The sequence below is a fragment of the Pan paniscus genome, chromosome 16, assembly GCF_029289425.2.
Source record: "Pan paniscus chromosome 16, NHGRI_mPanPan1-v2.0_pri, whole genome shotgun sequence".
NCBI classification, from domain to species: Eukaryota; Metazoa; Chordata; class Mammalia; order Primates; family Hominidae; genus Pan; species Pan paniscus.
Window position 1 is genome coordinate 72,174,212 of NC_073265.2, and position 25,246 is coordinate 72,199,457.

Genomic DNA, 25,246 nt, shown 5'->3' on the forward strand with positions numbered 1-25,246 from the left:
ACTCCAGCTTGGGCAACAGGGCAAGACTCCATCCCAAAAACAAACAAACAAACAAACAAAACACATAAATATGCTAGTGTCTTGTGTTTCCTAGGTTTCTTGTTGTAAATCTACTTCAGAAGAAGGCAACATCTAAGAGCGTTTAGAGAATTGGAGGTCCCCTTCTCTCAAACTACGGAACATGTACTAGGCTCCGTGATATACTGCTTATACTTCCTTAAAGATGTTAATCTATGTAGAATTGGATTATAACTGAGTAGGAGTTAAACAAGGGGCTCTCAGAGACCCTCCAGGAAAGATACTTTGTTCACCCAAATCCTTTACTAAGAGGCTTCCGAGTCTGAAGCGTCAGAGTTCTCCCTGTGTGCAGATGGGACAATGTGACTGTGAGGTCCAACACTAATCAATGCTCATGAATGATAAGACATGCCAGATATTTAATAAGATTGCTGATGAACTCTGGTTGTTTAAAATAAGGTTTCCTGTGCCATGTGGCAAGAGTTAGGCCTAACAGACAGATATCAAGTCATGGCAAAATCACATCTGGCAGAGAAAATGGAACTTCAGGGTAACTTCCTATAGTTCTGCCAAACTGTTCCAATTCCAGGTAGGGCCAATTTTGCTAACTTAAAAAGTATATATGCTGCTTCTAAATAAAATATAACAAAAAATAAAAACATAAAAAATTGCTAACTAAGCTGCACAGAAAAAAGATTTCCCATACTCATCATCTGAACCTGGGGAAGAACAAAATGTCTTGTGCATTTATTTTTTAGACTTCTTATTCAAGTATTTTACAATAAAATTTGGCAAGTTTAATGAAATATTTTTTAACATAAAAACCATGAGTGGAATAATTCAAGGTTTAAAACTAAGAAAAAATATGCTTTAAAACATTTTAAAGGTTTGCCCCAAGTTCATGGCATTATAAATCCATGTCTTAAAATGAGTTGAATTGGGGACATTTATTTTATATTATAAAAGCACTATCCTGTAATGGGGCAGGAAATAAAGCTGCTTCAAGTTAGAACACAAAATAGACTCAACTTGTAAAATATGCTAATGGTAACACAGTTTCACTGCCAACAGCAGGGCATACTTTCTGTCATTAAAATAGTTTAGTACTTAACATGGCTATTCAGAGTGTAATGCCCACTGACACATTCTAACCTTTGTGTGTGCTGAAAATTCTAAAAACCTTTTGTCACCAACCGCTAAATCAATACTTCTCAAACATGTTCTGGTGTCAGAAAGTGTGAAGTATCACGGGGATGCTTTTACAAAGCCTCATGGAATACTCATAAATTAAACTTTAAATTACTGCACACATAAGTTTGAACTTAATTGAATATGATTATATATCTTATTTTAATGTGGCAATGAGGTCAGGGACCAAACATTTAAGAAATATCTATGGAAGAAATGTTTAATTGTAAAATGCTTTTCTGCTAATTAATTTTTTCTAGTGAATTTGATATTTTTGAAGTTGCATTATTTAATTTTAGGTAAGCAATGTAGTATGGCAAAAAAGTGAACATGTTTTCTCTCTTTATTTATTTATTTTTTAAAATGAGACAGAGTCTCTCTCTGATACCCAGGCTGGAGTGCAGTGGTATGATTTCTGCTCACTGCAACCTCTGCCTCCCAGACTCAAGTGATTCTCCTGCCTCAGCCTCCTGAGTAGCTGGGATTACAGGCATAAGCCACCACGCCCAGCAATTTTTGTATTTTTAGTAGAGATGGGGTTTTGCCATGTTGGTCAGGCTGGTCTCAAGCTCCTAGCCTCAAGTGATCTGCCCGCCTCGGCCTCCCAAAGTACTGGGATTACAGGTATGAGCCACCTCACCAGGCCAAATATTTTTTCTCTTGAAAAAGACCTAGGTATGAAATTGGCTTTGCCATTGACTGATTGTGTCCTGGTGAGGCTGTTAACTCCTCCAAGCCACAACTTCCTTATTAATAATATGGAATGACACTATCCAATTCACAGCAAAGTTGAGTTTCATTTTTGTTTTGTTGATGCTGTTTTGTTGTTGTTACTTTTATCTTTTACCTTTTACTATGCAAGATTTCAAACATACATAAAGGTAGACAGAAAAGTCTAATGAACCCCAAGTACCCATAGCCCAGCCCCACAATCAGCAACCCAAGTCCAATCTTATTCTACTACTCACCCACTCCCATTATACAAAACATCATTTAATCAGTAAATATTTTTATGTGTATTCATAAAATATACTTTTTAGCATATTCACAATACCATTTTCATGCCTTAGAAATTAGGAGTTGACAACAAAATAGTAATTTTCCAATTTTCTTATAAATGTCATAAATAGTGTTGTCGTAGGTTTTTTGTCTGTTTATTTGTTCATTTACATAAAGATTCAAATAAGGGCCATGCATTGCAGTTGGTGGATACATCTTTTAAGTCTCACTTAATCTTTTTGGTTCTGTGTCTAGTTTTCTTTTTCCTTTGCAATTTATTTGTTGAAGAAATTGAATTCTTTGTCCTGTAAAGTTTCCCACTGTCTGGATTTTGGTGGTTGCAAACCCATGATTTAGTTTAATGTGTTTCCTTGTACACTGTAATTCTCATGAATAGGTAGTTAGATCTGGAGCCTCAATTTTCGGGAGGTCGAGAAGCACCATAGAAGGCAAGAATCCTGCATGGGTAGTACTGGGTTCTTCCATCAAGAGATGTACACTCTTTGGCTGTCTCCCTTTTTGCGACTTTATTGGCTTTGATATTCAATGCATATATCAGTTCATTAGGGTTGCAAAATGATGACATTCTCATTCTATCATCCCTTCTTTATTTATTGACTGAAATATTTCTGTAAAGACAAATTCTCCTCATCTACTGTTTGGTTATCCAGTGATATCGCTCATATAGAAAAGGCAGAATGAATATTTGGGTTTTTTCCTTCTATTTGTTTTCAATGTAATGAGTTGATTCCTGAGCACCCGCCAACAGTGACTAATGCATTTTAGTATTATTATTAACTTAGTGATATAAACATAGTTGACATGCTTAAGTCCTTTGCAGTTTTTGCTTTTACTGATGCTCAAATTTTGTCCCAATTTTTTTTTTTTTTTTTTGAGACGGAGTCTCACTCTGTCACCCAGGCTAGAATGCAGTGGCAGGATCTCAGCTCGCGGCAACCTCTGCCTCCCGGGTTCAAGCAGTTCTTGTGTAGCTGGGATTATATAGCCATGCACCACCACGCCTGGCTAATTTTTGTATTTTTAGTAGAAATGAGGTTTCACCATGTTGGCCAGGCTGGTCTCAAACTCCTGACCTCAGTGATCTGCCCGCCTCAGCATCTCAAAATTCTGGGATTGCAGGTGTGAGCCACCGCGCCTGGCTTCAAATTGTCCCAATTTCTGCTTATAAAAGTGTTGACAAGCTGATTCCTGAGTCCTTCTGATGAGACTCTAGTAGTCTTGATAGCTTCCTTGCTACCTGTTAATTACATAATGTTCCAGGCTAATTTTGCATTGTTTTACCTCCAGACCCAGAATAAGTAATTTTGCCATGGAATCCTGGTTCCTTTTAAATGGGATATGGTGTTGAGAGACCATGACCTGGGCACTAGATCACTGCTATTAAGTTGGCCATTTGCTCATTGTTATTATGCCTTTTCAGTGAAGGGATCTGCAAAATATGTCCTGGTTTGGTTTTGTTTAAGATAAAAGACCTCAGGAGTTTTTACAGATACTTACAATTCAATTCTAGGACTATAGAGTTTTCACTTAATTTCTTCTATCTTTTTTCCCTGTCTCCTTTTTCCCATATCAAGAATACGGATTTTCAAGATTACCAGAATAAAAAACCAAATGATCACATTTGTATTGTTCATTTGCTTTGTCTCACATCACCCACACAGCAGTCTCATAACAGCAAGTCCAATGCTACCATCAACAATAACGTCACTGCAAAAAGTTTTAAATCTCATTTTTAGTTCTTTTATCCTTGGATATACTGACCTTCAGTGAAATTCATGTGTATTAAAGTCAATTAGAATAATTCTTCTCTATGTGGTTACCACCACCAATGGGAATCATAGGTTTTTTTGCTCTTATAATTTTATTTTTTATTCTTAGGGATTGTTCTTTTAAAATCTAATTTTACTTTACAAATATATGAAATATTTGCATGATCCCAAAGCCAAATGCATAAGATAGGTATATACAGAGAAGCTTAGCTTCTGTCGCTTCTCCCGCACCTTCTTTTCTCCCTTCCCTTACAACTAACTGGTCTTTTTTAAAACTCATCACAAATTTCATATCATCCTTGTACAGAGGCCATGCTAATCTTCTCTGTATTGTTCATTTTAATATATGTGCCGCTGAAGCAAACACAGAGGAGCAGAAGAGTAAACTGTAATTATAAGGCACATGGCATATCTCATACAGTTCTTATACATGCAGGTTGCTTAATAAAGGGCAACTGTAATCTTAGCCTTCAAAAAGAAAAAGCTCCTCTTCTCTAGTTTCAAGATTGAAATTGCAGGAATTACTTTGGATACAATTCTATTTCACATCACAGTATCATACACCCAGCATGATGCCACATTACAGAGATTCAATCAACATTTGTTGAGGGATTGATGGAATGAATGACTACTCCTTTAAACTACTGCTATTATCAGCTCAGATGTCAGTCTCCACTCAAGGTATTATAATTTTTCATGAGAACCATGTGTTCAGAATTAGGTTTTTAAATAGAGCATAGCTTTATTTAATGTATATTTACAATATATCATAGCTCTATTTGATAAATATATGTCTTAATGCAGTGTAAACCTAACGCAAAAGCAAAATTCTTAGTTAAAAATCTTGCCTTTTCCCAATTATAAAGAAAAATTTACTCAATCATTTTGAAATGTAAATTTTAAAAACCCTGTTAGCATTAAATCCCAGAGGGAAGGGATTAAGAGAAGGATTCATCCAAATGGACTAGGAATACCATTCCTTGTTGGTGGTCTGCCACGTGGAAAGAGTTGAGAATTGGAAGCAAGCAGCCAGGGTCCAAAACAAAGAACAGTCTGATTCTCCAAACAAGCCTTTGGACTAACAGTATTTGGAAAAGAGACTATTACTTCCTCATAGTTGTAGGAAAAGAGTGAAAAATAGAAATAATTACAAACACACACACACACAACACACACACACACACACACACACAAAGAAATAAAGATAGGCTCTTTATTATCACAAAGAATAATTAACTTTTTTAAGAATTTATTTTCTTTCTTTCTTTTCCTTTTTTTTTTTTTTTTTTTTTTTTTTGAGACGGAGTTTTGCTCTTGTTGCACAGGCTGGAATGCAATGGCACGCTCTCGGCTCACTGCAAAACTCCGCCTCCCATGTTCAAGCAATTCTACCTCAACCTCCTGAGTAGCTGCGATTACAGGCGCCTGCCACCATGCCTAGCTAATTTGTGTGTGTGTGTGTGTGTGTGTTTTTAGTAGAGACAGGGTTTCACTATGTTGGCCAGGCTGGTCTCAAACTCCTGACCTCAGGTGAACCTCCCACCTTGGCCTCCCAAAGTGCTGAGATTACAGGCATGAGCTACCGTGCCCGGCCTAAGAATTTATTTTATTTCTTAAAGCAAACTCAGAAATAAAAATTTAATTAGAATTTCTTCAAGTCTTGTCACTCCTGGAAGTAGATCTAGCTATTCCATGTCCATGGGAATTGCAGAAAAGTCATGCAGACTTGCTCTAGATTGTTCTGACTCCAACAGGATAAGACATCCATGTCAATAATTACAAACCCAGATGAATCCTTAGAGCCATAAGCAAACATGAGTGACTATTTCAAAGAGCAGGAAGAAACGCTGTTAGGCTGAGGACTTCACTGAAAACTACCTGGAAGAGATGGCACTAAGCTGGACATCGCAGAAAACACAGACATTCAATAAAGAGCTTTGCACGCCCTTGGCACAGGAAAATATCAGAACAGGGAAGGCATGGAGTCCAGTCTGGCCAGAGCACAGGGCACACAGAGAGAAATGGGGGATAAGGGAAGACAGGTAACCCGCGGCCAAGCTGTGCAGTGGCTTTAATACCGGTCAGCAGTTGGCCTATTTCAGAGGAGGAAACAAGGACCCATGTAAGGTTTTTGACAAGGGGTATAATCTTCAACAAATATATGCTCGTTGTGCATTTACTGTGTGCCAGGCTGCAGAGTACAATCTGGAGCTATAGTGATGAGAAGACATAGTCCCTGCCCCTAGGGGCTCAAAGCCTGGTGGAAAAGACAAAGGAGGAAATGTGCAGTGCTGGGTGCAGAGGAGAAGGACTTAATAAGAGAATCTCAAAGGGGATGAGAGAAGACTTGGAGAAAGTACCCAATCAGTTCAATCCAGCTCTGGGAAGGGAGGTGTATGTTATATATGTTAATTTCCACATAATCCAAATGTATTCATGTATGTAGCCATGTATTATTAACTTTTAGAAACAGAAACCTGTCCAAAATAATCATGCATGTGTGCATGTGCAGAATGATGAACGTAATTGAAATGGTTTCCTGGAAGAGGCAATATTAAGGGCCATCAGTCACTGTCCTGAGCTATCACTACTGACCCCAGGGACATGAGGCTCAGCAGAAATTGCTCCAAGCCTCACATCCTGCATTGTGTTTTCTTGAAACAGTTCATGATGCAGCATCCCCACAGAGTTTGTTGTTTGGATAAGTAAGTCACCCAGACTAGCATGAGAAATCCAAACTGAGTGCACTGTTTGACCACACCCACCTTCTCTTTCCTCCTCACTCCCTCCCACTACAACCCATGAAGGTTACAGTGGGTCAGGAGGTCAAAATGCTATAAGAAAAAAAATTCCAAGATGAGAAAGGAAAGAAGGATGGAAGGAAGGAAGGAAGGGAGGGAGGGAAAGAAAGAGAGAGAGAAGAAAAGAAAGAAAGAAAGAAGAAAGAAAGAGAGAGAGAGAAAGAAAAAGAAAGAAAAAGAAAAGGCAAGGAAGGAAGGAAAAGGAGAAGGAGAGAAAGAAAAAGAAAGAAAGAAGGAGGGAGGGAAGGAAGGAAGGGAGGAAGGGAGGGAGGGAGGGAGGGAGGAAGGGAGAGAGAGAAAGAAAGGAAAGCAGGAGGCCTAGGAAGCAAGCAGGTGGACCTAATCTCACCTGTGCGTGTAAGTGAAGGTGACCTTACTTCTTTGAGGAAGTAACAACTGAGCTGAAGGATATACAAGGGTTAGACAAGGATGGCAGGGGGAGGAACAGTGTGTACAAAGCAGAGGGGATGTTCCAAGCAAACAGGACAATTTATGCAAAGGCTGCAGTTGAAGAGCTACTTGAAGGGAAAGGAAACATAAAAGCTTCATCAATAACACCTGGCCTAGAAATGTGCTGGACAGCAATGCAGACAGTGTTCCAGTGGGCATCCCTAACAGCTACACACTTGTGCCCCCACTTGCCCTTGGGATGTCCCACCAAGCACAACAGCTAGCAGGATCCTGATCTCAGGCTACCAGTTTCATTGAAGAACTCCAGCCCAAGAGTGGACATTAAAGTCCAAGCTGGAAGGTAGGGTGGAAATTGGGACTGTCTCAGTGCCAGGAAAGCCAGGACAGTTGGCCACCCTAAAAACGTTTACACAAAAAGCAGATTAAGAGTACTACCAAAGGTAACTAAACACAGAGAATAACACAACAGATACTTTCAAGATATTTATCTGCCTGGCCTCAGGTATCCATATGTCAGTGCCATTTTCCCAACCATCTGGAAGAGCCCTCAACACGTCTCAGCTCCCCAAAGTCCAGAACCAAGAAATACACTCCAGAGTGTTAAAACTCCAAGCATGAGCAGGCAAAGGTGTCCACTGAGAGACTCAAGCCCCGTGGAGCCTTTACCCACCAGGAACCTCTTTGCAAACTGTGCCTACACTTTTTTGACGTAGGCTAGAATTGGCCAAACAAAAGGAAACATTTCCGAATAAGCCAATCAAAACATAATGCCTCAAATCCCTTGTGATAGGGAATAAATTCCATTACTGCTTCTACATCTGGTCCTTCAAAATTCAGCTTGCAGAGAATCGGCGAAGTCTTTTCTTGCCTGGCATGGCCCTTCTTTGCTGGCCAGCAAATTAACTTACCTTTGTTTTGAAATTCAGAGTTCATGTGTGACATAGTCAATCAGAACAGCATGTACAGTTGCATGTGCAGTATTCATGCATTTGTTTTATGCTGTAATAAGAGAAAAAAAAAAGATATTCCCATCCAGTCCTCCACCTGCCATTACTCCCCATTCTTATAGCAAGCCTGCAAGTCCAGTTTCCTGCATTTTCTCAAGATCACAAACACTAATAAAATCTACTCCCTTCACTATGCCTGAGGAGGACAGGCCACAACAGAACAGAAATCTGGCACTTGTTTAAGAAAAACACACATTCAGTTGCAGAGATGTTTAGTAGAAGGGGGTTGATGAATGCGGTCAAAATAAAGAATTAGAGATGATCAAAGGTGACATTGAGGGTTCCCCCACTACATGAGGCTGTATTTCATGGCTGATCGATCTTCTTTAGCAGAGCTCAGAAGGCCATCTGAGTATAAGACAGAGAAAGACACCAAGTTGTAGAGAACCTGATAGAAAGTTCCACTAGGCTAGTGGGCCAGGAAAATCATGCATAGAAGGTGAGGGATGACACTGATAGGAGAGGCCACATGGGTAGGAAACCTAGAGATGCTGAAAGGTGGCTGATCACCTAGGAGAAGTAGAGAGATAAGAGAATTAGATGTCTCTTAGAGATCAAAAGGAATGCATGTAGTAGGAGCATGCATAGGAGGAGGTGAAGGAGAAGGGTCTGAGATTAGAGAGACGCCTCAGGATTTAATACTTCTAAGGCAGAGTAGTTTGAAGAATGATATGGTCCAGTTTGGACACTTGGAATGGGTGACTGAAGTGGAAGGTCTGTGAAGGTCACTGGAGCCAGAGAGATGCAGAAATGACAGGGTTAGACTGAAGCTTGCAGAATGACAAATGCAACTGAAATGGTTTCTTGGAACAGGCAATTTTAAGGGCCATCAGTCACTGCCCTGAGCTATCACTGCTGACCCCAGGGACAGGAGGCTCAACAGAAATTGCTCCAAGTGTTAATTCTTGAACACTCCCCGGATCATGGCATGACCTTGGAAGGAAGTAAGTCATGATCAGGTCATAAAGGTTTTGGTGAATGCTCTGATCGGTGGTTTAGACAGATGACATGAGCCTCCAAAAAAGAGGAGCACTGAGATGAGAGAAGAGGACTAGCCAGGAAGTAGTAGTAGGGACTCAAAGAAGGTCAACCCCCCACCTTAGCCGTGTAGCGCTTGGGTTGTGAGGTATGAGCAGCCTCCACTGGTGAGGCCTGCAAGAGAGGCAGTGAGCCTGGCCAAGGCCAGTTTTCAGTTGCAGCAGAAAGTTGGAATTCAGGACATGGGGTCCTGTTGACCATGAGGGGACGATGGAAAGCACTGGGAAGGGGAAATCAATAAACAAAGGATAAAACAGGAGGAAGAACAGAAAAGCAAGTCATAAAAGGCCACTGAAGAGAGGAGATGGTGGAGAGGAAAGTCTACTTGCTTTCTTTCATCCAGGGATTGTGAGTGACAGAACTGAGTTGCTCAAAACAACCTCGTCTCAAAGCACTTGAAGGCTTTGAGGATATGTGAGTAGGGACTGATCTGATCTCAAAGAGAAAGGATGATCTGACGGTAAGCAGCAAGGGCCCTGTCAGAACAGAACTTGTCTCTCAGTGTTCTTAAGTGTAGTGAGGGACTTTTAAGGAAAGATCCATTTGGGTCTGTCTTGAACATCCCCACCCTATACCCACCCCTTAACCCATAGGGTGTAAGTGATAAAAATCACCCAGTACCCCAAATATGAGACTAGGAATATGACACTGAAAGAGGAAAATGTCTGCATCCTTCAAAAGCTAGATATTAAATCTCTACTCACACAATTCTTTTATGCTTTCATGATTTGTGAAAAAGCTCAATGATAATGAAATTCAGAGTTCATGTGTGACACAGTCAATCAGAACAGCATGTACAGTTGCATGTGCAGTATTCATGCATTTGGTACACGCATGAACTGGGAACACAGTACAAGTTATTCCAATTAATTTGTTCTTGTCTTCTCTTAACAGACCATGAGCTTGCTTTCTTGTTAGATCGCTAAATCTTGGAATATTTAAGCAGCATAACTACATTTGACCGAGATTACTTACTAACAAAGGAATGAACTATTCAAACTCAAATGGCTTGCTGCTTAAAAATATTATACACACAGGCCAGAAACAACACAGAAACTCTCCTATGTGGAGAACATATAAGTTGCTCATTTTGGTCAGTGAAGAAGATGAAAATACCCAGTAGACCAATGGGCTATGTCCGTCTTCTTTCACCAGAAGTTTCAGAAGTTGGTATATACTTTCCAACTAAAAACGATTACATAAGTAACTTGGAAACGTCAAGTGATATTTCTGAGGGCTGCCAATAGTTTAACCACATTGAAACTCCTGGCCAAGATATTCATGAAAAGTTCGGAAGAAGTTACTTTGAGAAAGATGTACTTACAGCAAATAGATTTCTCCTCTTTAGAAAGAATGCATAAATCAATAGTTAAACGAGGAAAAGGAAAATTATGTTTATCATAATAGTATAAGAAAAAAGGCATTTAAAAGAAGTTTAGAAATAAGACTACACAAAGACTTCATTATTAATATATTACTGGTATTATTAGTATTAAAAATTCATTCAAACATTTCTCTCATACTTTTCCTGCCCACAGATTAGATGTAAAAATGTCTTAACTGAGCTTAAGGGCAAAGAACGGGCACTTGGCTTTGCTACTGCCTGGCTGTGTGATCTTGGACAAGACACTGTTCCTCTCCGGGGCTCAGATTCCTCACCTGAAAAGCCAGAATCCTATACTTTCTTTCAACTCTGACATGCTATTAATACAATTCCAGATGCTACCAAGGCTGCACATCCAGCCCTCTGCCTCCCTTGGGATGGAAACAGTAAAGAAAATACAATTTAGAGAGGCATATTGAAACAAGGAATCATACAAATAGGCAGCCAATGACATCCCAGGAAGGAAAGAGAAGAGTCAACTATGACTTCACCTATGATGTCATTAAGGCCTTAGGACTTTACAAACATGGAATTGTACCAACACAGACTTTTACAAATATAGGCTGATTCATACCAGAATATAGGTGTGACTTGAAGAAAGTAACTGAAATTCTTAAAAAGGATGCCTGTTGAAGGTGGTGGGGGGAGGGAGGTTGGAGGGCATAGAAGAAGTTAGATTTTAAAGGTTAAAAATGAGTAGCAGAATGAGTAGCAGAAAGCAGCAAGAGACAGTAAGAATTTGAAAACCAAGTGGTCACTGAAAGCAATGGTAGATTAGAGTACGGGTAAAAGCATTTTTAAGACTGCAAAAAAATCTCAAATCCTCTTAAATGTGGTCAGGAAGAGACACAGCAAACGCTAAATTAGTCAAGGGCAGAGGAGCAGGAAGTTTACAAGGGAGAAGGGATGGCCTGGTATAAATAGGTATAAAAGGACCTCTCCAACATGAGATCAAGGTAGTTCTCTAAATGGCTTCGAGCTTGCATTAGTGGGATTATCCTTGGTTAATTTTAGGAAAATCAAAACCCACTACTTGTCCTACATGCTTGGAATCCAAGGTATTAAGCTTTTTTCCTGCCTTTTGGTGCCTAGCAGACTAAAAGTGGCAAGGTCAGCATTATTTTAATACCCTATATTAATATTAACAGGTACACACATAAAGAATTCATAAAACATAGGAAAGTGTGCATGAGGCCCAATTTCTAAGTCACCTACTGCTCATGCTTAATGGCCTTTATCCTACGATGGCTGCCAGTGAGGAGGAAGCACATTACAACAAATCCACCAAGTCTGGGAGGACACACCTTCCACCTTCCCCCATGCCTAACAAATGCTAAAAATAAAGAGAAATAAAAGAATATTTATGCAAAAAACAACTTTTCCTAACTCCTTAAAAAATAAAGGACCTCTAACTGAGAAACACTGTGCTTGTCACAGGCTTTCAAATCAGTGTCCATAATAAAGCTCCAAGTTTAAATCTTCAGTGAGTTGAAGCAAGGTAAGGATGGAAAACAACCACATCATCCCCCTTTCCCAGAAGGTGATCTAGGCAGAGAAAGACAGAGCAGATCTCCAAAAACTGACTTACTCAGCGATGAAAAGAACCATGTGCAGTGACCAATATCCAGCTGTTTGCCTATGAACAGGTCCTCTATGGGACAAAACTCCAAAACCACTATGAGGAATGACCAAAGAATCTACCCCAGAGACAGGCTGGCTAGTAACTGAAACCACAGCCTTCTTAGCCAGTCGTCCCAAACTAATACATTCTAGCTACTTCATGTACCTGATGCAAGCAAGTGCTAGAACACCTTTATTCTAAGAATGTGCCCATCCAATAGAAAGTCAGTGCCATTTTAATTTCAGTTAATGTTTCACTCAAGCTTCAAAAAAAAAATTGTGGTTTCTATTAAAAACTGGAAAGGAATAAATATGCTTATGAATGTTCTCCGCATAGCTAATTCCAAATTCCTGAAGGAGATGAGAATGAGCTGATAAGGCATCCATTAATCTTAATCTTAATCTCTGGGGTCTATTAAGATCCCCAAAGCTCTACTAACTGTAAACAGTGGAATCAGGATTTTTAGGATAGGAGATAATTTTCCAGGTGGTTCTTCTGAGAGAAGCCCCTGGATATATCTCAGAGCAGGAGAGCCTTGGGTTTGGAGTGTAATGGTCTTAGTTTTTCAAATAACCACGGGTGTCCTTGAGTAAGTCACTTGCACATTTGGCGTCTCTGTTTTCTTGACTTGTAGAATGAGGCGCTTGGGCCAAAGTCTCCACCAGCTGTAAAACTGTATAATTCTCTAACAGTTTACCGAATTGCTGGCAAGACTGCCTCAATAATCAGAATGATCCAATTAACACTCTGCAACGTGGAATATTCTATTTGTAGTTTCAGACTATTTTAGAGTGGAAAGAGTTCAGATCATGAAATCCAGTCACTTTGTTTTTTAGAAGAAATAAAGAATCCAAAGTCCAAAACGTTAAATAGTTCTGTTAAATTATAAGCTGATTAGTGGTAGCAGCAAGACCAGGCTGCCTGACTAGTCCTGTTTGCACTAAACCACATTGTTACTCAGTTGGCTTCAGACCACTTTCTTCACTAGAAGCTGCCGCGGCCCTCCGTATGATCCATAATGTGGCTTTTATGCCTCCCATTAAATGCAGCCTACATCACAGCTATGTGTTACTGGCCTCAGGGTTATTAGTTTTCCAGGCATCTAACCCAGGAGACATTTGAAGAATGACCTGAAGGTCTTCATGAAATGTGCCCAGGATAAAACACTTTAAAAAGTCCTGTGAGGTTCATCCAAGACAGCGAATATCTACACACCATCCATTTGCATCCCATTTTATCAAATGAGTACTTTATAGGTAGGAAGATCCTAGTGAACCCACATCTGACCCAACAGCATTAGAAACTAGGCTGCAGCCTCAATTGCATAAGTACTTTGTCACTCTGGCTTCAAGCCACTGCGACAGCAGGACAGCACCCCTGGCATATATATATGGAGATTCCACAGGTAGGTACCCATGCCACCTGACACAGGTTCTGCCCTGGCAGCCACTCACACAGACCCTGTACCTATTTCTGGCTGTGGAATGCTGGTGGCTGCTGGCATATAACAAAGGCTACACTGGAAAACTGTCCCCACCATATCCCCAGGTATGAAATCTTTGGAGAGACTGCTCTGAAAACCTTTTAGGGACAACCTGGGAATTTCTGTGCAAGAGTAATGCTGCATGCCACCCAGTATGCTGCAATTTGTTCCAACATGAGACAATTTGTTCCAAAGAGTACAACTGGCTGCTAGACATTAAACCCTATATTATGTTGGATCCAGCAACTGGGTTGAATCTCTCAGACATAATGATGTGTGAAAGAAGCCAGACACAAACGAGTATGTGGTGTATGATTCCATTTATATAAAATCAAAAATAAAATTAAAAGCAGGCAAAATGAATCTGTAATGCTGATAAAAGTCTGAATGGTGGTTACTTCTTGAATGTGGGATATTGATCGGAAAGAGGTTCAAGGAGCCTCCTAGGGTGCTAGAAATGTTCATTTTCTTGATCTAGGTAGCAACTACACAGGTGTAAAAATACTTAAAAATTCATCAAGCTCTATACTTCAGATATGTATGCGTTTTATTTACATATGTTATAGCTCAATAAAAAATTAATTGAAAATATTGCATGAGATCTCCTAATGTAAAGTAAGAATTAACTTCTTCCTTTCTTTTAGCATAAGCATATCTGAGATTCTTTGAATTGAGTGTTTGCAAACAACATTCTTAGTAATAACAATAGCTAAATTAAATGCTTATATGTACCAGGACCTATGCAGGGAGACATTTGAATTATCTGCTTCAAGTCCTTGCAACGCCTACATAAGGTAGATACCATCCAAATCTCCATTTCATAGATGAGAAAATTAAGGGACAGGGAAGTAAAGTAACTGGTCCAAAGTAAAACAGCAAATCAAATGGCAGAACTGACAAATCAAATTCAAACCCAAAGCAGTCTGACTCCAGAGACTTTGTTCTTAATTGATCTTAATGTTTTGTCATATGCTAAAGGATCAGGGGATTTTTTTAAAGTTTGATAGTATTTGATTGGTTTTATCCTTTCCCCAGTGCCTGAGAAGCATGTTCAGCATTAAGAAAAAAGAGGATTGGCCAGGCGCAGTGGCTCACACCTGTAATCCCAACACTTTGGGAGGCCGAGGAGAGCAGATCGCTTGAGCCCAGGAGTTTGAGGCCAACCTGGTCAACATAGCAAAACCTCATTTCTACAAAATACAGACAAAAAAAATTATCCAGGGGTGGTGGTGCATGCCTAATGCCTATAATCCCAGCTACTTGGGGTGGGGGGCGGGGGCTGAGGCAGGAGGATCACATAAGTGGGTGGGGAGGTTGAGGCTGCAGTGAGCTGTGATCATGCCACTGCACTTCAGCCTGGGTGACAGAAAAAGACCCAATCTCAAAAAAAAAAAAAAAGAAAAGAAAAAAGAGGAAAGAGAATCAGGATTTGGTTGGTGGGTTAATAGTCTCTAGTTGATTAAATTCCTGAGGTTCATTCAATAGATAGACCTAGTTTAGTCCAAGTGCCTATTTTCTGTGCCTTTAGTAGAGGAAAGTGGGTGCTATTATTGGCTTGTTATAGTCTCAAATTATTCCTTTCTCCTAAAAGAAATACACAGGGGGGGGCAACACAGAGTGTTTTCATATGCTAGTCACAGAGGCTTTCTGGAACACTATGTCCTAGGATGAAATTTCCACAGCATGCCACACACTTTTCAGATCTGCTTTAGACCTTTTGAAAAGACTGAAGGGGCTTGTTTTCCCCTTTTCCCAGCTTTTATATTGTTATTATGTTAAATATAAAGTATCTGTGGAACCTGGAGAAGGCATTAACCACTCTTTAATTATAAAATGCATAGCTTGGTATTTTCCAGACACCCGCTTTTATCCTTTACGGCCCTCTCAATTAGTTCCTCTGAAGTTCTCATATGAAAACCTGTTGGATTATTGATTTCTGGATTAAAAGGAGCTATAAATTATAGACCCTCTCAAAATCCATCAAGGGAAGGGGGAAGGCAGAAAGTGACTTAATGATGTTTTAGCCCCTATTAGCAACCAGGCCCAAATGTTTGGGCTCTACAGTGCAAATATAGAATTATTCCCCAGCCCACCCCTGCTCCCCACAATGACTAGTAATGCACTCACTCACTTTTAAAGTAACTTGAAAATATGATTGAATGTTGACATTTTGAGTAAGAAATTGGTCTCATCCCACTCTTGCCCCAATGACCAGTGTGGCTCCCTGCCCACAGCGGTCTGGAGGGTCACAGCCCTGACCTTCACCCCAGTCCCAGCTCTGGAATGAAGCCCACCAAGGGTAGGTCACTGAGCAGCAGCCTCAAGGATGGAGAGTGTGCAGTGTCTTCCCCTGAGCTGGGAGATAGAGGACTGAGCAACAGACTCCTCTACCTGCCCTCTATGCTCTAATCTCCATCCTGCATCAGCCACTGATGCTCTGCAAGACTTTAATCCTTCTCCCAGCCCACCTCCAGCACTCTGCCTAGCTCCAGCCAGTCCCCAGAACTGGGTCCTACTCCCTGTGGTCACATCTTGGATCTGCCCATGTTGGCAGACTGAATTTCTCAGAGCTGTTCCTTTTGAGTACTGTCTTTTGCACTCTGGCTAGGCTTTACCTAAATCAAACCAGGATGCACTGGCCTTTGGCTATACAGCTGAGGACAGCACAGCTGGCCTCAGTCACTGGGCCATCTCCCTCCACTCTATCATGTACCATGGGAAGGTGATCTTGCCCCAGCTCCTCACCTTCACTTGGGCCCTACAGGTGCTGAGGTCTGCCAGATCCACCCAGGCCCTACATCATCTTAAAGTCCACCCTGGTTTGCTCAACTGCCCCATAAATTCAGGCTTTACCAGCTTTGCATTAGGCAAAGTTGAAACTCTCTGTTTCACCAAGTTGTGAGTGATTTCAAAGATGGATAATCTTAAATGCTATAATGGCATCAAGGTGAATTGAGGATGGAAGGGAATCACAACTTCCAGTGCTCAGCTTACACATGTCAGCCAAGCAAGGCCTTCTTCTCTAGTTAGCCTTCCTAAAATGATTTCAACACACACACACACACACACACACACTCACAGACATATGCACACACAGCTCCCCCTGTGTGCATTCACACTGTGTTCCTTTCTGAAAAGTAATCTTGGGGAAAAAAGCATGCAACATTGGTGCTGGTAAAAGAAATGAAGTAAAAGCTGAGGGCAAAGAAGTAACACGTAAGCAGAAAACAGAATTTTGGATAATTTCAGAATTGAATCATCAATGTGGTGATAGCTAAGATGAACAAATCCATCATATATTTCTGAAGAAAATAAGAAAAAGTGACTTTTATGCAAATGCAGAGAAAGAACTGCACATTATATAGGAAATTACATGCAAACATGGGCAATCCACATGTTCTGGGATCCTTCAAGGGTGTCAAGGGTCTGCTGTACTTGTATTGCAAAGAGGAAAATATAATTACTTTGAAGGTCTTTTAGAGACACTGTTTCCTGACCACTGGCAAACAGCAAAGCCAAAGGTAGATCCTTGTCCAATGTTCTTACCTGGTCATCATAGCGATAAGTGAGGAACTGCTCCCCTGTTGTGTCTTCCAGAAAACTTCCCTGAGGAGAGAGTGCAAACTCAGGAAGGAAATAGGCTCCGGGAGATTTCTCAGCTGTGGTCTGAAAAACAAGATCATTTGGTCACAAATAAGGCTCCAGTAAGGACCCCCTGACAGGTAAAGTCCAAGAAGGCCATTCCAGGAGAATCCACCATTAATAGCTGTACCAAGAAACAAAAAGGGAAGTGACCTCTCTTGGCAAAGACCAGGGTGAGGCACACCAGGTGTGTCAGGGCACTGTTAGGCCAGGATATCACAGTGGCCCGAATCAAACTGGCAGCCATGGCATTTATTCTCTGACACCTGCCTCTCTCCCCCTCCCCGCTACCTCTGCTCCCCATCTTCCAGCAATTCAGTCACAGAGTAGTTAACTTTGTCTTGTTGTTGCAAATCTATTGTTTTTAGGATTTTCTTTTCTTCTTCCTTTTATCTGTTTTTTTTTTTTTTTTTTTTTTGGCAAAGGAGTGAGAAACAAAAATTTTCTCCCATACTACAACAAAAATGCACTTCATTGTAGAAATTTTAGAACATATAAATGAGCACAGAAGAAAATAAAATCACCCATAATCTTTTCAACCTGTAATAACCACTGTTAATTGTTTTGGTGTATTTCCTTTGAGACTTTTTCTTCATAATGCTTTGTTTAAAAATCCAAGCTTAAATAAACATGCATATTGTAGACTGTGTTTAGTTCATGGAAAGCTCATACCCCAGTCCATTTTCATGCTGCTGATAACTATATACCCGAGACTGGGAAGAAAAAGAGGTTTAATTGGACTTAAGAGTTCCACATGGCTGGGGAGGCCTCAGTATCATGGCAGGAGGTGAAAGGCACTTCTGACATGACGGCCACAAGAGAAAGTGAGAGGGATGCAAAAGCGGAAACCCCTGATAAAACCATCAGATCTCGTGAGACTTATTCACTATCACGAGAACAGTATGGGGGAAACTGCCCCTATGATTCAAATTATCTCCCACCGGGGCCCTCCCACAACACATGGGAATTATAGGAGTAGAATTCAAGATGAGATTTGAGTGGGGACACAGAGCCAAACCATATCACTCCACCCCTGCCCCCTCCAAATCTCATGTCCTCACATTCCAAAACCAATCATGCCTTCCCAACAGTCCCCCAAAGTCTTAACTAATTTCAGCATTAACCAAAAAGTCCACAGTCCAAAGTCTCATTTGAGACAAGGCAAGTCACTTCTGCCTATGAGCCTGTAAATTCAAAAGCAAGCTAGTTACTTCCTAGATACAATGAGGGTATAGGTATTGGATAAACACAGCCATTCCAAATGGGAGAAATTGGCCAAAACAAAGGAGTTACAGGGCACATGCAAGTCCAATTTCTAGTGGGGCGGTCAAATTTTAAAGCTCCAAAATGATCTCCTTTGACTCCAGGTCTCATGTCCAGGTCACGCTGAGGCAAGAGGTGGGTTCTCATGGTCGTGGGTAACTCCACCCTTGTGGCTTTTCAGGGTACAGCCTCTCTCCCAGCTGTTTTCACAGGCAGGCGTTGAATGTCTGTGGCTCTTCGAGGAACATGGTCCAAGCTGTCAGTGGATCTACCATTCTGGGGTCTGGAGGACAGTAGCCCTCTTCTCACAGCTCCACTAGGCAGTGCCCCAGTAGGAACTCTGTATGGGGGCTCCGACCCCACATTTCCCTTCCGTACTGCTATTGCACAGGTTCTTCATGAGGGCCCCGCCCCTGCAGCAAACTTTTGCCTGGGCATCGAGGTGTTTCCATACAACCTCTGAAATCTGGGCAGAGGTTCCCAAACCTCAATTCTTGACTTCTGTTGCAGGCTCAACATCACATGGAAGATGCCAAGACTTGGGGCTTCCACCCTCTGAAGCCACAGCCCGAGCTCTACATTGGCCCCTTTCAGCCATAGCTGGAGCAGCTGGGACACAGGGCACCAGGTCCCTAGGCTGCACACAGCCAAGGGACCCAGGGCCCAGCCCACAAAACCAATTTTTCCTCTTGGGCCTCCAGGCCTGTAATGGGAGGGGCTGCCATGAAGGTCTCTGACATGCCCTGGAGACATTTTCCCCATAGTTCTGGGAATTAGCATTAGGCTCCTTACTACTTATGGAAATATCTGCAGCCAGCTTGAATTTCTCCCCAGAAAATGGGTTTTTCTTTTCTATTGCATAGTCAGGCTGCAAATTTTCTGAACTTTTATGTTCTGTTTTCCTTTTTAAACTGAATGCCTTTAACAGTATCCAAGTCACTTCTTCAATGCTTTGCTGCTTAGAAATTTCTTGCGCCGGGTACCCTAAATCTTCTCTCTCAAGTTCAAAGTTCCACAAATCTCTAGGGCAGGGGCAAAATGCCACCAGTCTCTTTGCCAAAACATAACAAGAGTCACCTTTGCTCCAGTTCCCAAGAAGTTCCTCATCTTTATCTGAGACCACCTCAGCCTGGACCTTTTCATTCATATCATTATCAGCATTTTGGTAAAGGCAATCAACAAGTCTCTAGGGAGTTCCAAACTTTCCCACATTTTCCTGTCTTCTTCTGAGCCCTCCAAACTGTTCCAACCTCTGCTTGTTACCCAGTTCCAAAGTTGCTTCTATATTTTCAGGTATCTTTTCAGCAGCACCCGATTCCACTGGTGCCAATTTACTGAATTAGTCCAATTTCATGCTGCTGGTAATGACATACCCGAGACTGGGAAGAAAAAGAGGTTTAATTGGACTTACAGTTCCACATGGCTGGGGAGGCCTCAGAATCATGGCAGGAGGCAAAAGGCACTTCTTACATGATGGCGGCAAGAGAAAATGAAGGGATGCAAAAGTGGAAACCATTGATAAAGCCATCAGATCTTGTGAGACTTATTCACTGCCATGAGAACAGTATGGTGGAAACCTCCCCCATGATTCAAATTATCTCCCACCAGGTCTCTCCCACAGCATGTGGGAATTATGGGAGCACAATTGAAGATGAGATTTGGGTGGGGACACAGAATCAAACCATATTACCTGGCATCTGAATCACTGGACATAAATCACAATGGTTGGAGTCTGAGGGGGTCAGAAAGGACACCCTCTTTGGGGGAATATGGCTGGGATATGATGACCCAATGGACTTGCTACCATCACACTATCACCCACCTCCTGGGAGAGCCTGTCCAAGGGAAGATTGAGGAGGTAGAGGGTTTACCAGGATCACTGCCTTGATTGCTTCAAGGAGGAAAGTAATAAAGGAGATAGAATCTGCAGTGCTTAGCCCCATCCAGTCAAAAATACATGGATCTGTGACTATACCCCTGACTGGATACCTCACTCCCGCTGCTTGGGAAGAAATGAGTCAGAAATAAAGTAAGAGGCCACAGGTGTTACTCTAAGAAAATTGCTCTCTGCAAACAGGAGAAGCAGGGAGTAAACATATTCCTCTGACACCTCTGCTGCTCCAATGGACTCATTCTCAAACTGCAGCAGGAACTATAGTTTATGCTAAAACGTCCCTCTGAATACTGTGTTTTAGAAAGGGAAATCAACACCATTCTGTCAAGGAATATAGAAGAGATAACTCCACTAGACTAGATGGCTTAGATAGCACTAGACTGTTAAAATAATTTGAAGACTTTCTCATTAAATTTCATTTATGTGAGAGATTTAGCACCACTATTGCTAATTGCTCTTACTGGCTTCAATCATCACTTTATTTTTTTGACTTTAATTTTTTTTAGACGGAGTCTTGCTCTGTCACCCAGGCTGGAAATGAGTGACGTGATTTCAGCTCACTGCACTCTCCGCCTCACAGGTTCAAGCAATTCTCCTGCCTCAGCCTTCCTAGTAGCTGGGATTACAGGTGCCCACCACCATGCCTGGATAATTTTTGTATTTTTAGTAGAGACGGGGTTTCACCATGTTGGCCAGGCTGGTCTCGAACACCTAACCTCAGGCGACCTGCCCGCCTTGGCCTCCCAAAGTGCTGGGATTACAGGCATGAGCCACCGTGCCCAGCCAGAATCATCATTTTAAATACCTAAAGAGACCTTAGAAGTCATCTAGGTCAAACTCCTTATTTTAAAAATGAGTAAACTATAGCTCTGAGAGTTAGGAGACTAACAAATCACCAAATCTGACAGTGACTATTCCTGGCACACAAAAAAAGAACAAGTGCAAAAGCCCTAAAATAGAAAGGAGGTCAGTGAGTTTGAGGAACAGACACAGGCTTACAGCCAGGGCTGGAACCTGTTAGCAGCCATGTGCCAATACCTGGACAGATCCATTTACCAGAGTGGAAGCAGTCAAAGATCGCCACCTTAAAACAGCTTCCCGCATATAGTGGACCTTCCAGTGTGATGCTTATATTTAGTTGACCATGCATTCAACACATATATTTATTGAGCACCTAGTATATGCCTGGCACAGTTCTCAGTGCGATAGATACAATGAGGAACAAAAAAGATCAGGTTCCTATTTTCATGGAGGTTACATCCTAGAGGTGGAGATACATAGTAAAATAAGTAAACAAATACATAAATAAGAAAACTAACATTCTAAGTTCTAAAGGAAATAAACAAGGTGATATGAGAATAATGTTGGGAGAGGACTGTTCAATTTTAGATAAGATGGTCAAAAAAGGCATCCATGGGAAGATAAGATTTCAGATGATACCTCAAACAGGAGGAGCCAGTTATGGAAAAAGTTAAGGATGAGTATTACCGGCAAAAGAAGAGCAAGTACAAAAGCTCCGAAGTGGAAAGGAAGTCAGTGAATTGGAAGAACTAGAATGTGGCTGGATTCAGTGTGGACAAGTAAGAGTGGCACGAAATGGATAAAGAAGGAAGGGAAAAGCCACCCAAGACATTTAAAGCCTTATGGTAAGGAGACGGAGAACAACAGAAGAGTATTTAAACAACACTGACTGCTTTGTGGAGACTGAGCTAGAAGAAGGCAAAGTGGAATCATAAAGACTAGTTGGAAGGCTGTTGGTACTAACCCAGGTGAGAAGGGATGGTTCCTTGGACTGGGATGATGGCAGTAGAGAAGGGGAGAGGTGCATGGATTAGAAGTAGAACCACCAAAGCTTTCTGATGAGGGAGGAAAAGGGAGGAATCAAGGGTGTCTTCTGGGTTTTTGGCTTGAGCAATGGCTGTAAAGGAATTGTAATGGATGGATAGCCCTGAGGCAGAAACTGATTTGTTGGTGAGGATAGAGTCAATAGTTCTGTTTGAGTCATGTTAAGTTGGAGGTGTCCATAAAACATCCATGTGAAGAGCTTGAGTTTGCCATTCAATATGCAAGTCCAGAACTCAGAAAGGAAATCTGACGCTGGAGATAGGGATTTAGAAGTCATCACTTAACATTTTCAAAATGTATGTATGTATGTATGTATGTATGTATGTATGTATGTATGTATATTTACATATATTTACACCCATTATACCAGAAAAGCCACTCCCTAGAGAAAGAGTTTGGCAGGCAAGAGGGCTTTGCCTGACACCCTCAATTCTAATATTTGAAATTAAGTAGAAGAGGAGGAGCAAGCAGAAGAGACTAAAAATGAACATGAATTAGAGTAGAATAAAAAGGAAAAAACCCTATATTAGGTCATGGGAAGATTTAGCGTCAAACAGCATAGTCAAGTGTCTTGAATGCTGCTAAGAAACTGAGGAAGATGAGGCCAGAGAAGTATCCCTTGGATCTAGCAACAGGGAAGTCAATGTTGACTTTGACAAGGGTAGTTATGGTGCAGTTTTTCTTAGAAAAATTGGGCCTTCCCTTAGGAGAAATGGCTGAGTTCACACACGGCTTCAGAAAGCAAGCATCATACCAAACATGCGTTGGACATTTCCAGCCAGATGGAAGTTGACTTCCTAAATGTCAGGAAGACTCAGTGGCATGTGGCCCCTCACAGGATGGGGTGACCAAAGAGGTCAGGGCCCTTAAGTAGCAAAAGTTGGAGGGAAAGCAGGAGGAAAAAGCCTGGATCAGGAAGTGTGCGATCTTCCCAGGGCACTGAGCCAGGCCTAGGAGAGAAGCTGCCAAAATGCATCATCTCCACCAGCCACTGTCCACAGCTGCTGAGTCACCAGGGACAAGGTCAGGAGGAATCCAGACAGCACCTCCAGGGACTATGAATATGAGACGTGGGGATACAGCTGTGTCTCCACATCCCCATCCAGCTGAAGGATTTGACTTGAGCAGGAGGAAGTGTATATGGGATGGCTAGTCAAGGACAAGAGTTGAGCATTCTAGACCTTGATCTACACATTGTAAAGGGTCAAGAATAACTATGAAAGCTGGGTGAAAGTTCTGCTTGATTGTGATATTATGATATAATAAAAATATATATATATGTGGCCTCTGACTAAGGTTCTTGACATAGAGCTCCTAAAATCCTTGTAATTTTGTGAGCAATAGTGGCCATAGGAGAATCTTTTGTTCTACTATTTGGTCTTTGACTGCAGTTCCTGACACAGAGCTCCTAAGGCTTTGTGATTTCCTGAGTGACAGGGGCATCTGACTCAGCCCCTAAATTCCTTGGAATTTCCTGGGTGCTAGAAGCATCTTTTGTTCTAATGAGGTTACTCTTGGTGGACCCCTGGATAGCCTCAGGATGGGGGCTGGTTGCCAGGGGAGCCAATCAAGTGATTAGAGGGTTGGAACTTTCAGTCCTCACCCCCAACCTCTGGTGAAGGGAGAGGTGCTGAAAGTTGAGCTGATACTAATGGCCAATGAGGTCATCAACCATGCCTGGGTAATGAAGCCTCCATGAAAACTCAGAAGGATTGGGTTCAGGGAGTTTCTGAGTTGGTGAACATATCTGTGTGCCTGGAGGTGGCACACCCCAACTCCTGCACTTGGGACCTCCTTCCAGACCTCACCCTACATATCTCTTCATCTGGGCATTCATCTTTATCCTTTATTCTATCCATTTATAAGCTAGAAGAGGTAAGTAAAGTGTTTCATTTAGCTCTCCAAGCTGCTCTGGCAAATTAGTCAAAGCCAAGGAGAGGCTCAATTTATAGCCTGTTTGTCAGAAGTATAAGTGATAACCTATACTCAACCTACTGCTTGAGATTGGCGTGTGAAGGGCAGTCTTGTGGGATGGAGCCCTTAACCTGTGGGGTCTGATACTATCTCTAGGTAGATAGTCTCAGAATTGAATTGAAATAGAGGATACCCAGTGGTGTCCAGTGAAGAATAGCTTGCTGTGTACAGAAATACCTCCACACAAGTGCTGTGTTGAGTGGAAAATAGACAGTATGAAAAAGCACTTTAGTTTTTTGTTTTTTCCTATTTCTCAGATTGATGTAATGGGAAGAGAGAGAAGCAGGGGAGAAGAGGGTATTCCTAGATTCAAGAGCAGAATCCAATGTACCTCAAAAGTTAAGCAGTCACCAGTTAAAACAAACACAATGTGATTCCCATTGCAATTAAACAAGCCAGTCTGAACACTTCTCCTAACCTGGTGTGAGCTCTCACACCCATCTCTCTCCAGAGCACAAACACAGCCAAATATCACACCGCTAACGTCTACAGAACCTCGGTCAGTGAAGGGACCTAGCCTTTCTCCCACATGCCATTGCTAAGCCATGTCACTGCACTCTGGATTGAGAACCCAACTGCACGCTTTCCTGCCATTCACTTTCTCTTTAGATTTGGCATCTCAAGACTGTTTTAGATCTGGACTCCATTTATCAGGATATGCAGCACTCTCCCCCTGCTTCACATCAGCCCAAATTTGTGGGGCATGCTCACAATCTGCATCCTTGTCACTGCTACAAACACTGAACAGGAATAGGGCTGAAGCCTGAGCCCTCTACCTATCCAGGCTGATGGCAAATTTACCCAGTTATAGTTCCTCATTTGACTTGTCGTCATCTTGGCCACTAAGGATTCAAGGAATACACTCTCAGACGCTTCAAATCTACACTG

At 41.7% G+C, this 25,246-nt stretch overlaps 1 protein-coding gene and 1 pseudogene across 1 annotated transcript in view; both read right to left on the reverse strand.

The window, feature by feature from the left end:
- The window catches only part of ADAMTSL3 (ADAMTS like 3), a 386,012-nt gene that overhangs the window by 319,720 nt on the left and 41,046 nt on the right, over positions 1–25,246 (reverse strand). Inside the window, exon 3 of the mRNA XM_055098263.2 lies at positions 17,287–17,406. Within this exon, the coding sequence (XP_054954238.2) occupies positions 17,287–17,406 (120 nt within the window). The remainder of the gene's footprint in view (positions 1–17,286; positions 17,407–25,246) is intronic.
- LOC112437216 (U6 spliceosomal RNA) lies at positions 4,267–4,362 on the reverse strand (annotated as a pseudogene).